Source organism: Lissotriton helveticus, chromosome 7 (genome assembly GCF_964261635.1).
Source record: "Lissotriton helveticus chromosome 7, aLisHel1.1, whole genome shotgun sequence".
NCBI classification, from domain to species: domain Eukaryota; kingdom Metazoa; phylum Chordata; class Amphibia; order Caudata; family Salamandridae; genus Lissotriton; species Lissotriton helveticus.
The window spans coordinates 485,291,663-485,304,765 of record NC_136068.1 but is presented as its reverse complement, the minus strand read 5'-3'; the positions used below and the strand labels follow the sequence as shown (position 1 = coordinate 485,304,765).

The following is a 13,103-nucleotide window of genomic DNA, read 5'->3' as shown; positions in this document are numbered from 1 at the left end:
GACCTTGTGCCACCCCCGGATGGAGACGCCACTCGTGATCCACAAGGCACCTTGGGCTGAGCTCGTCTGGTCTGGAATTCAGAGAACCAGCTAGATGTTAAACCACCAGGGAAATGCCATGTTGGTCCAACCAAGTCCAGAGGCGCAGAGCAGGGTCTCCAGACGAAGAGTACACAACCCCACTCCGCCCTGTTTGTTGCAGTACCACATGGCGGTAGTATTGTCCGTGAACACCTAAGCTAGCCTTCTCTTTATGGATGGTAAAAAGGCTTTCAGTGCCTATCAGTTTGCCCGAAGCCGCAGCAAGTTGGAGCCTGGCTTCTGTCAGAGACCAGAGTCTTCTGATTTCCACCTCCCCCAGATGGCCGCCCCATCCCGGAAGAGAGACATCCATCACTACTGAGAGATCTGGAAGGAGAAGAGAGAGGGGTCTGCCTCTGACCGAATTGCGATTTGTTAGCCACCACTGCAGGTCTTTCGCAGTGCCCTTCAACATTTGCACCAGGTCTGTGAGATTTCCTCGATGTTGTGCCCATTGGAACTTCAGGTCCCACTGCAGAGCCTGCATGTGCCAACGTGCATGGTTCACTAGCAGGATGCAGGAGGTCACGAGGCCCAACAGCCTCAGAGTCATTCTCATCGAAATTCAGGATAAAGGCTGAAACATTGGTGTCATAACCTTAATGTCCTGGACTCGCCTTTCTGGAGGATAAGCCCAAAACTGCAACGTGTCCAGACCCGCCCCAATAAAAGGGAGCGTCTGAGAAGGAAGTCAGGTGTGACTTCAGCACGTTGATAGTGAACTCCAGCGAATGCAGGAGCCTCACTGTAGTCTGGAGGTGGGAGACGACTGCTAGGGGCAAGCCCACCTTCAACAAACAGTCATCGATATAGAGGAAGACTGGATCCTCTGATCTTCGCAGATGGGCTGCGACCACCGCCATCACCTTTGTGAACACCCGAGGGGCGTTGGTAATGCCGAACGGTAGCACAGCAAACTGAAAGTGCTTGTGGCCCAACGTAAACCGCAGGTAACAAGGATGGGCAGGCAGGACGAGGAGATGAAAATAGGCATCCTGCATGTCTAGCTCTACCATTCAGTCTCTAGGGGGTCCACGGCAGACAGGACCTGAGCTAGGGTGAGCATCTTGCACTTCTCATTTTTGAGGAAGTAGTTGAGGGCTATGAGGTCTAGGATAGGACGAAGGCCTCTGTCCTTCTTTGCACCCAGAAATCAACAGGAATAACAGCTGCAGTCTATGTCTGGCCAGGAACCATCTCTATAGCTCACTTAGCCAAGAGAGTCTTGACTTCCTCACAGAGCAGCGCGAGGTGATCTCCGTCAGCCGATTTTACACTGGATGCATAGCTTGAGGGGTAGTCTCAAAGGGGAGGGAGTAGCCCCTTCGGACTACTTGCAATAATCACTTGTCCAAGGTGATGTTTTGCAGTGTTGGAGATGATGGTGTATTTTGCCACTGACTGGATGTAAACAATCCTGGGGGATCGGACTAGGAAGGTTTTGTGGTGGAGGAGGGGTAACGTGGCTTGGCTCGACTTCTGGTCTGGGCGAACTGTGTCCACGGCCCCAAAGAAGCTGCGAAGCTTGAGGGGCCCTCTGGCTGGAATAGGGCTGGTGCGGTTGGAAGCCCCTTCTGTAGCCACGAAAGAGCAAAAAGCAGGCAAGGGTCAGGATGTTGTGGTGAAGCCCAAGGAATTGGCCATAGACCGTAAGTCCTTGAAACGCTCAAGGGCGGCATCTGCTTTGGCTCAGAGGAGAAGGGAACAATCAAAGGGTATGTCCATAAGGTTAGCTTGGACATTCCCCAAAAAAACAGATGTCCTCAGCCAGAAGTGTTAACGTATGGCCAAAGCTGTGGAAATCGCACTGCCCAGCTAGTCTGTCGTGTCCAAGCCACATCTGATTGCAAATATGGCTGCATCTCTTCCTTCTGAAATAGTATGGGAGAGTAGGACCCGGTCCTCCTCCAAGACCCTGTCCAATATCAAATGGGAATAAGGGCCCAAAACGGCATGCGGGTTACACCAACGGCAAAGCCGGAATGGCGGAAGAAAACATTTTCTTCCCAAAAATGTCCAGTCTCTTGGATTCCCTGTGCAGGGGTGCCGAAGTGAATGCGCCATGGAAAGTAGAAGCCTGAACCACCAAGCTTTGCGTGGAGGGTTTGGCAGTGAGGAAAACTGGGTCATCCGGTGCAGGGTGATGGCAGAGGGCAATCGTTCTATTCACAGGAGCCCCTGTGCTGGGGTTTGGACCAGGTGCCCAGAAGGACATCATAGGGAGCTGCAGGTCCAAGACCTCTGAAGGCCTACGTACCACCTTGGCAAACGATGCTCCCTCCTCCGTAGACAGGTTAGGTGGAGACAGCGTGACAATCTGGGGAGATGTCCAGACCACTGGAATCACCCAGTTTCTCATACGAGTCCATGTCTTGGGAGGGGGATCCTGCTCCCCCCCCAATCCTCCTCATCAATCCCTAACTCCTAAGAATAGGGCAGGTTGAACGGCATGAAAACCATATGGCTCAGTCGGCGCCGGTCTCTGCGTCGGAGGATTCCCAACCAGCTCCGAGTCATAAATGAAGAATGGGGAGACGCTGCCGGTTGGCGCCGGCGAGGACCTCCGCAGTGAACATGGTGCTGGGGAAGGCCGTTAAGGAGGTGCGACTGGCGCATCCAGTTGGAGGCCAGGGCCGGAGCCGAAGGCGCGAAACTCACTGGGACTCCTTCACACTAAGCGGGGGGTCTGTGACCGATATGGCGCAGTGACATGCGCTGCACAGTTTGAACCCCATGGTTTTCTTACTGGAAATCCTACACACCAAAAGGAGTGGACAAAAGGTCGAAAAAGTCTATCAGAAAATGACATAGGGTTGCTCTGACGACGCAGGCGTCACGATAATTGAACACAGCGCCAACGACATCACGCAGAATCGACCGACACCACCTACTGGCGCGAAGAGCTTCTGCTAAGTAAAAATCTTCCGGATCCAGCCGGACGCCTGGAAGTTAAAAGGCAAGGAATCTGCAGCTAGAGGTCTCTATCAGATATGGTTTTTTCTTCCTATGTAGCCCAAATCAATGAGCTGCACTCTGCAGAGCAGCATGATCAGAGTCCAATCCATCAGGGAAGATGGGTGCACTGGACTAGAATGGTTCTAAAAGTATAACGGGAACAACCTTCCTACAAAGCAAGTAGAATCTTCTTTTGGAGTCATACTCCACCCTTTTTTTTGGCTGACTTTCTTAATTTAAAGTGAAATCATGTACTTAAAGACTCTGTGGGCACAGAGGAAGTGACAGTATTAAAAGCTTTAATGCAGCTCAAAAACCCTACTTAGGATCAGGCGGAGAAAGATTTTTGACAAAGCAATGATTTGCCTGGTGTAGAGAAGAATGTAGGAGAGTAGGGTCTGCTTCCTATGGTCACCCCCACTTTTTGCTGTGATTTTCAGGTTTTTCGGCTTTAGTGTGGCTGTGGGCCTGCTAATCAGACCCACAGCCCAGCTGTTCTCTCTCTAAATTGATACCATGTACTTTAGGTACATACCTAATTGGGAATTGGGTCACCTTTATGCGCCCCTGTATAGTGTACCATAGGTACCCTGGGCATAGGTGCATCCAAGGCCTACCAGTGGCTGCAGCATGTATTGTGCCACCCCTGGCTGGCCATCCAAACTGACACCACAGGCTGATCACTCAGCTTGGGTAAGGTGGTGTAATCACCCCTTACTTAGATATAGTATATCTATATCTACCTTATATATAGACACATAGTAACCTATAAGTCACTCCTATGGCAGGCCTTAACAATCCTGGAGGCAGAGTGCTTGGTTTTATGTGAGAGGGTGCCCTAGCATGAGCTGAGCCCCTCTGCAGCTTACGCAACAATGTCCTTATAGCTGTTCTATGATATAGCCATACCATATACTCTTAAGTGCATTATAATCCTCGCGGTTAATGCTAACTTTGGTTTGGCTTTATCAAAACATGTTGTGTAAGGTGTCAAACACTTTCGAATACTACCCCCCCCTCGCCAGTTACGGCGGCGGGGGTAGCATTCCACCCTTCTAGAGGGAGAAGACATGTAGTTACTGCTTTACCCGGTTAAAGTTAAACAGAGCCTCAGCATCACAAAATGGATGCTGCTGCCACAGACACAAGTCTGACCTCCTGCTGCTGGACGAAACTCCGGCAGGGGAGGCCTGGACAATAGGTTTCCTGCCTTGGGAGGTGCTAGCACCTCCCCAGACAGGCTTTTAGTGTATTGGGGCAGGGAGGGCTGCAAAATGAGATACTGCCTGGGGCACACAAGGTGCTCTATGCATAGCCCGTTTCAAACCAGTTGCTGGGGCACTCCAGCCCCAGCTCTGGCACAAAACTGGACAAAGAGAAAGGGGTGTAACCACCCCCTTCTCAGGGTCCACCCATAGGAGGGACCTAGCAGGTAATCCAGCCCCTTAGGTTAGTATAAAAATAGGAGCTGTGTCTAGAGACATTAGATTATCCTGGACTTAAACTCTGAAACGGAACTCTTGGCCCTTCGACGTTCTATACCGACTAGAAGACTGAAGACATCTCCCTTGTGGTCAAGGAGTGACCACCCTGTCCAAACAGGCACCACCTGTAACGTGTCGGTTTGCTTTGTCAACGCTCGTGCCGGAACCCGAATACTCAGCGACTCAGGAACTGGACTTCCAGGCTTCTCCGACTCCGATCCACAGCAAAGCTGAGATCCGTGGCGGACACGAGAGACGTGGGACCGGACACCCTGGACTACCTGCTCTTTGCTAAACCGTGCAGCTTCTGAGGTACCTCGAAGTTGTGCATTGGGGTTTGAGAAGCCCCAGACCCGAGCGCCATTTGCACCGAAGCTCAGCCCTCCACACTCCACGAGTGCCGCGTGGGGCCTGCTCTTGCATTTCAGCTCGACGTGTCTTCCCGGTTGCTAGCCCGTTGGCTAGTTAGCCCTCCGAAGACTTCCTTGTGAAACTACACCGCTTGCCTGGTTGCTCCGGGCTTGCTCAAGCTTCCCTGCGAAGGAGAAGCTCCCCAGACCTTGCTGGTCTGACCTGAAGCCAATCTTCCCTTCCTGCGTGGATTGCGTTTGCCAAGGCTTTTTGGGTCCAATCCGGATACCGACACCGCAGACATCTAGATCCTTCGTGGGACAGCTCGAACCCAGCTCCTGGTCGTCGTCGATGCCTCCTGGTCCTCGTGGCTGCAGAGACAAGCTTCACCTCTTCACCTGATTGCATCTCAACATGGCCTGGTTCCTTCCTGGTCACTGGCTAGTGACCCAGACTCTGTCCCCTCTGCTTTCAGGTTCTTCACATCTTCGATCCACCCTTGGATCCACCCGGACACATTTCTCCTGGTCGCCTGCAGCACTTCTTTGCAACTCTCCATAGGAAACAGCGACGAAACCCGACACGAAGGAACACCTATGCACCCGGCTTCCCTGGATGAGGTAACTCGAGTACTCCGGTGCTCCCCTGGGTGTTGACTCTCGAAGTGTCCTAGTTTAACAGGTTTTTACCGTAATCCATCCGGAAGTGTCCTTAATCTACTACTTTGTAACTTTTACGTTCCCATTATAACTCTATGGTAACTCGCAACTGTGTTCCCACACTGCACGCGTCTCCCGTGGGTCTCCTACTTCCTAACCTTTGGTTCTGTAGTGTAGCCCCAGCGATTCCCTAGGCCCTAGGCCTATTCACTATTCCTGAAGTGGACCTTATACCACTTACTTAGGGGCGCTGAAGTCGTACCCATTTTTAAAAAAGGCTCCAGGGACGACCCAGCGAATTATCGACCCATTAGTTTATTGGATTCATCCCAGAAGGTGGCAGGAAAGGTGGTATTGGGTAGGATTATTCAGTGGGCCAATGAAAATCAGATTTTGTCGGATCTTCAAGCAGGCTTCAGAACAGGAACAGGCACAATCGAGCAGACGTTCCGCTTTCTAATGATTTATTGGAAAGTGGTGGTGCTGGGAGGGGGCAGTCTGTACTTAATTTTTATTGACTTGCGGACTGCTTTCGACCTAGTACCACGAACACTTCTATGGAACGTCCTCGATGGGTTAGGCCTCCCCCCCTATTTGCTGTCCTTGCTCGTAAAATTTCATGCCAGAAATTTTGCCCAAATCAGATGGGGGACACAGGGAGAGAAAACACCTCGTATCTCCGTGGACAGGGGCGTCCGCCAAGGGTGTGTGCTTGCCCCCACTCTGTTTTCTCTTTATATTAACGGAGTGGTGGAGCATCTCCTTCAACAGCCATCAGATGCACCCACCCTGGCTGGAAGGAAAGTCCCAACGCTCCTGTTCGCGGACGATACCCTCCTTATCTCGAAATCACCTATGGGCATCCAATCGTTGCTTTGCAGCTTCAAGGCCTTCTGTGATGAAAGGGGTTTGGCTATAAACATAGGAAAAACCAAGTTTTTGGTTCTTAACCCACCCAAAAAGTCTGTTTTTCCACCGGCCTTAGATTCCGTCCCACTTGATCGAGTCAAAGAATTTGACTACCTAGGTATACGTATCAGTGACACCATGAGCTGGAAGGCACACCACCAAAAGGTGTTTCTGGCTCACAAAAGGGTGGCAGGTGCATTGCTCAAGGAACAGCGTGCCTCAACATTAAAACCAATTGGGGCCCCCCTAGATATTTATAGGGCAAGGGTTGTGAGTGCGGCACTATATGGTGCCGAACTGTGGGGCACACATAGAGCTGATACTCTGGCCCATCTTGAGAACAACTTCCACAAAGACCTTATGGGCTTGCCCCACAGCACACCAACAATCCCACTGCTGCTTGATGCAGGTACCCGGGCAATATGCGATCAAGCGAAATTGCGCCCGCTTCTCCTATGGTCCAGAATTTGGAATGTGCAAGAACTTAGCAGTTATGCAGAAGCCTTAAATGATATTATGTCCCTGCCAGGCTCTCACAAGATCATCTGGCTTAGGGAGGTTAAAAAGTTGCTCTACAAAATAGGACTAGGAGAGGCCTGGGCCAACAAATCTGCACCCCCAAAACAACAGCTAAAGAAGGCCTATTGGGCATGGGTAGACATCGAGAGGGTCCGTAGTACAAATCACTGTAAATCTGTAGCCTTGTTTTTGTCAATCAAGGAGATCCCGTATAGGGAACCTTATCTAGACACTATCCAGAACTCATGGGACCGATCATTGTACATCAAGTTTAGGGTGGGGGTGCTTCCATTGTGTGAGTTTACCTCCACCTGGAAACCGCCCGCCCAAACCGTACCCTACTGCCCCTTTTGTGTTCTAAGGATAGAATCTGCGTCCCATGTGTTGTTCGAGTGTAGTGTTTACGCAGCCCCGAGACAGAGGTGGTTGAAGCCCCTCTGCAGGTGTTTGGGAACTCGTTCTCATTTGGAAGCCCTACGTATACTTCGTACAGATGCTAGACCCCTCTTTTCTACCTGTATGGCAAAATTTTTGGGTTGGGCCTGGCGTTTAAGAACCGCAAAAAAACTATTAATCCAGTGAATGAGCCCCCCTGCTCAATATGCTGCTCTGTATATAATATGTTTTTAATGTTGGTGATTGTTGACAAAATTGTTTTTAAAGATGTAAGAAACGCTTTTATGATATGTTTTTATCGAATAAAGCTATTACTACTACTACTTACTTAGTATATGGTTCGTGAGGCCCCCTAGGGCAGAATTGTATTTGTGCAACTTATAGTATGCTAAATGAGTAACTTGTAACGTATCTCGAATTCTGACCTCATAAAGAGTGCAGAGGGGTTGTGTTAGTAATAAATACATATATATTTGATATATACCTTGTGTGGTGTCCTTTCATTTGGTATTCAAGGGATTATATATGGTAAAACAGCTGGCTTCACATGCTCTCTGAAGTTTTAGTCTAAGACTGCTGGTCCATGCTACCACTAGGATAGCTGTTCTAGAAGGTTGACTTTACAACCACCATCATAAGGGTCGTTTAGACTGGTGCAAGGTGCCCACTAGAATAGTGGACAACATATGTCAGACTAACTTCTCACAAAGAACATCTCTGGTGTGAAAGAAAATAAATTATTGTTTTAACCTTAAGGCTCACAGTTCTGAAATGGCAGCAGGGCCCTTTGTGGGTCACCTTGTGCAAAAAAAGGTTATTAATCATCATTGGTGGTATAGATCTCTTACAAAGTTACAATAACTTTGAAACAGTTCATCCTCACCCTAAATAAACAAGTGCAAATCTGAAGAGGCTCCGCTTTGAGGTTGGAAGACTGGATCTAACTGTGCAGCTTAAGAAAGCAACACACGTTGGTCCCAATGCTTTTAGACTCAGATCCAAATGCCATAAAGTCAATCGTCCCCAGAAATGGTCTGCCTGGTTATGATATTGGTAAGTTGCTGAGCAAAAGCCTGACATTGAGTTGTCACTGTCCTGATGGAGCCATAAAATCCAATAACTGTTTGAAAAACTACCAACTCAACACATCATGCAAAACATGGATGGTACTGTTCACTGCATGGTATGGTCTCGAAGAAACGAAGACACCGCAATAGACTGGACAAAGTTGGGAATCTATGTAAAGGGAAATGATAAACTATGCTTTGTAGTCACAGAAGAGCTGCAGTTTATTCCCTTCTTCCTGGATCATGTACGCAGTTCCGAAGCAGACTGCAGGAAAACCGAACTCAAGATAGCATTGCAATGTAGATTTCACATAAAAATTGTTAGAAGCCATGTCGATATGACCCTTGTACAATGCTTAATAAACAGAGCACAGTCACTAAATGACAGAAAGAGTCACATAATGTCAAATTAGAATAGAATCGCACAGCAAAAACATATTTAAAAGGGAGACTTTTATGATCGGTCTGACTGGCATTGTGATGGCGGAAGTTGCAACGAAGTACCCACTGCACACATCAGAATGAGTAAAGCAAAAGTGTGTCCCTGTGGACACTTGTGAAATTCAATACACAGCTGACAGAAAAAAACCACAATGTCAATTTGATGGGAAAGTTTAGATCTTCATTTAATTCCTTTGACAAGCCAGCCGACACGTGTTTCGTTGCAAAGGAATGTTAATTCCGCGACTCCTCAGTGCTATGTAGCAGAAACAAAAGAAGTAAACGTCATAAATGGAGAAACCCCAGGTATGGGTTCCTGAACTTCATAATCAAACGTAATTTTAGACCAGCGGTGGAGCCCCGGTTGGCTCTTTATGCAATCAAAAAGCAGTATAAATATCTCGTTGCTAAGCGGTCCCGCAGGCTGGTGGACGAAATTCCACAGAACGAGTGATCTCCCATAGGCTGGATCTACTTATATAGAGCAGTGATGTCGGTCGTAGTCCTGCGGCGGCGACCCGCAGGACTACGACCGACATCACTGCACTGTCTTTCCTGCCTATGCTCAGAGTTTTGAGAAGAACTTATGGTAGGAGAAAGTGGTTTCAACATATTACACATAATATAATGGAGCCTAAGAATCTGTGAAGGCAAGAATCAAGGAACCTACCGGAACACTAAAATGAACGCCATCATATCGGTATATTTTCTGGGTGGCTCTTCTTAACGATGGATCCGCTACCAGTTTATAGCTTTTCCACTGAAAATTTGGGGTCTTCTGGAAGTCTCCCCCACCGTCCTGTTCCATTCTGACTCATTTACTCTGTTAGAAGAAAAGATCCAAGTAAGAATAGATGCTTTCCTGCATGCAGAGTTTGACAGTTCAAGCGAACATGCTTTAATGAACAGCAATATTTGTTTACCCTTTTTCCAGTACAATTTAACTCACACCTGAATGTTTATTATCTAGCAGACTTTCATTTGTGCCACTGATGTATTAAATATTTTTTAACAAATTAAAGCCCTAAAAAAAAGCAAACATTTTCAGATTGCAGTACTCAACTCTACGTTAGAGACTCTTCTACAACTAAAGAGGATCTAGAAGCTGCTTAAAACAACATTACACAAAGTATATGTTGTATGTCTCTTAATGCACAAGTTACTTACCTTCGGTAACGATATATCTGTAAGAAACATTAGTTAGTGATAGATTCCTTACCTTAGAATATCCCTAGGCGTCAGACTGGATCCGCAAAGTTTTTGTCAGCAGTACCCCTGAAAGTCGGAAGGTGGCGTTGTGCGGCTCCGCATCCGTCGCTGGCGTCGTAGGCGCCGAGATGACGTCACGGAGACTACTTAGGCGCCACACCCATGCACACTGACGTCCGTTCTGTACACGACTTTCCGCGCCAGGAACGAAGAGCCATGCAAGAAACTGACCACTGGTGCCATGAAACTAGGGCCCTGAAAGGGATGACCTTAACCTTAGAAATCAGTTTGCAGAACGGGGAGGATGGGTGGGGCAGTAAGGAATCTATCACTAACTAATGTTTCTTACAGATATATCGTTACCGAAGGAAAGTAACTTGTGCATCAGAAAGAAACACGTTAGTGAAAGATTTCTTACCTTAGAATAGATACACCAGCAATACCAATCTCGGTGGAGGGTCTGAGAACCAAGATCACACCAGAAAGTCTCGGAGAAAAGAACAGCCAAAGAAGCAGTCTCTCCAGACTTGGCTGTCCAGGCAGTAGTCCTTGGTAAAAGTGTGTAGCAAGGCCCAAGTAGCTGCCTGACAGATGTCCTGCAAGGGAAGGCCATGTCCCAAGGCAGTAGTGGCTGCCGTTGCCCTGCTAGAATGGACATGCAGCCCTACAGGAGGCTCCTTCTAAGCCAACAAGTAACAGGTATTGATGCACAGAACGACCCACCAAGAGATGGTCCGTGTGCATGGTCCGACCTTTCTTGTCGCCCACGTAGCCCAAAAAAAGATGGTCATCCACCCGAAACTGTTGTGTGCGCTTCAGCTAGAACGAGAGCGCACGTTTTGGGTCCAGACGGTGGAGCCTCTCTTCCTCTTTTGAAAGATGCGGAAAGAAGGTGGGCAAAGTGATGGTCTGCCCGATGTGGAAGGGCACGACAACATTTGGCAAGAAAGATGGACGAGTCCTTAAAACCACTGTCTGGATGAACAGAGAGAAAAGGAGGTTTAGAAGACAGAGCCTGGAGCTCACTCACTCTTCTGGCAGAGGTGATAGCTACCAGGAAAGCAGTCTTTAGAGTGAGAAGACGTAAGGGACAGTTATGAAGTGGCTCAAAGGGAGCACACATCAGATAGGTCAAGACAAGATTTAAGTCCCATTGAGGCATTAGGAAAGGCACAGGAGAAAACGTGTGTGTAATGCCTTTCAGGAAGAGATTAACAACTGGGGACTTTAAAAGAGGAGGCTGATCTGGAAGTCGTAGAAAGGTGGAAATGGCTGAGAGATAACCCTTGATAGTGCCCAGAGCAGAGCCCTGCTAGGCCAAAGAGAGAAGGAACAGAAGAGCCTCGGAAAAAGGGGCCAAAAGGGAATCCACAGCCTTTGCTGTGCACCATGTCACAAATTTGTTAAACCTGTGGCGTATACCGTCTTAGTGGAGGGAAGCCTGGCTGCCATAATAATATCACAAACTTCGGAAGGAAGGTCGAAAGCTGTCAACTGTCGCTGCTCAATCTCCGCACATGGAAGAGGAGGCTGGACAGGTTTGGGTGGAGGACCGTTCCCTGCTGCTGCAACAGAAGATCCTCCTGAAGAGGCAGTCAGATCGGAGGATCGATCGTCATGCTGAGTAGATCAGGATACCAGTATCTTCGTGCCCAATCCAGAGCCACAAGAAGACCCGGTGGGCCCGGTCGCGCCTGATCTTCTTCAGCACTTTGGGCAGAAGTGGTATAGGCGGAAAGGCGTACAACCGACCGCAGCTCCACTCGTGACGAGTAGCGCCGCCAAGCGATCGCCGCCTTGGAACGCACAGAACTGATGACATTGGGCGTAATCTTCAGTGGCGAATAGATCTAACCAATGCTCTGCCCACTGCAGAAAGGGACCTTGCCCCACGTCAGAGTTCAGACGTCATTCATGATCCATCATGCACCAGCGGCTGAGTTTGTCTGCCCTGACGTTCAAGGAACCTGCCAGGTATTGTCCGTGAACACCTGCACTACACTTCCCCGGACAGAGGGAAGGAATGCTTTCAGTGCAAGTCAGATCGCCCGAAGCTCCAAAAGGTTGATATGGAGCCTCCTCCGGACACTGAGGCAGCACTTGCGCAACCATGTCCCACACAGCGTGGGAATAGCGGCCCAAGAGGCATGGACTGTTCACCGACCGCAGCCCTAAGCCCTAAGCCCTAAGCTTGCCGAACTGTCCCAGCTTCTTGGATTCATTCTCTGGCGGAGCGGTAGGGAATGCGCTCTGGAACGTTGAGGCCTGGATGACCAGGGTCTCCGGGGTTGGGTGGGTAGACAAACAAGCATTGAAAATGCAATAGGTCTCGCAATAGAAGAGTTTGACCTTTTTCGTTTTGCAATGGATGAGTGGCGTTGCGTGGATGAGTGGCGTTGCGTGGATGAGTGGCGTTGCGTGGATGAGTGGCGTTGCGTGGATGAGTGGTGTGTGTGAGTGGCGTTGCGTGTGTGAGTGGCGTTGCGTGTGTGAGTGCCGTTGCGTGTGTGAGTGGCGTTGCGTGTGTGAGTGGCGTTGCGTGTGTGAGTGGCGTTGCGTGTGTGAGTGGCGTTGCGTGTGTGAGTGGCGTTGCGTGGGTGAGTGGCGTTGCGTGGGTGAGTGGCGTTGCGTGTGTGAGTGGCGTTGCGTGTGTGAGTGGTGTTGCGTGTGTGGGTGGCGTTGCGTGTGTGAGTGGCGTTGCGTGTGTGAGTGGGGTTGCGTGGATGAGTTGCGTGTGTGGGTGGCGTTGCGTGTGTGAGTGGCGTTGCGTGTGTGACTGTGCTGCCTGTGGCGAGTGCAAACTACAATCAATTGGCACAGATTAAAATAATATTTTTAAAACATGAGTTTATTATGCCAGTTTCAAAACAACTAGTAGTTTCACTTAACCTGCATTAACAGTAGCACTTGGAATATAGGTATTTAAACTCTTTGATGTCGCACATACGGCATTGAGTTGGGAGATCAACAGCTGAGCTGTACATTTTCAGTTTTGCGTGTAATTGTGTTATATCTAGGGAGACGGACGGACG

General features: G+C 49.0%; 1 protein-coding gene across 2 annotated transcripts in view; it reads right to left on the bottom strand.

Moving 5' to 3' along the window:
• SETD1A (SET domain containing 1A, histone lysine methyltransferase) overlaps positions 1-13,103 on the bottom strand; it is a 1,239,111-nt gene that overhangs the window by 1,167,673 nt on the left and 58,335 nt on the right. For both annotated transcript variants that reach the window (XM_078652474.1, XM_078652473.1), the window contains exon 3: positions 9,533-9,685. In XM_078652474.1, the coding sequence (XP_078508600.1) occupies positions 9,533-9,670 (138 nt within the window). In that variant the 5' untranslated portion in view covers positions 9,671-9,685. The remainder of the gene's footprint in view (positions 1-9,532; positions 9,686-13,103) is intronic.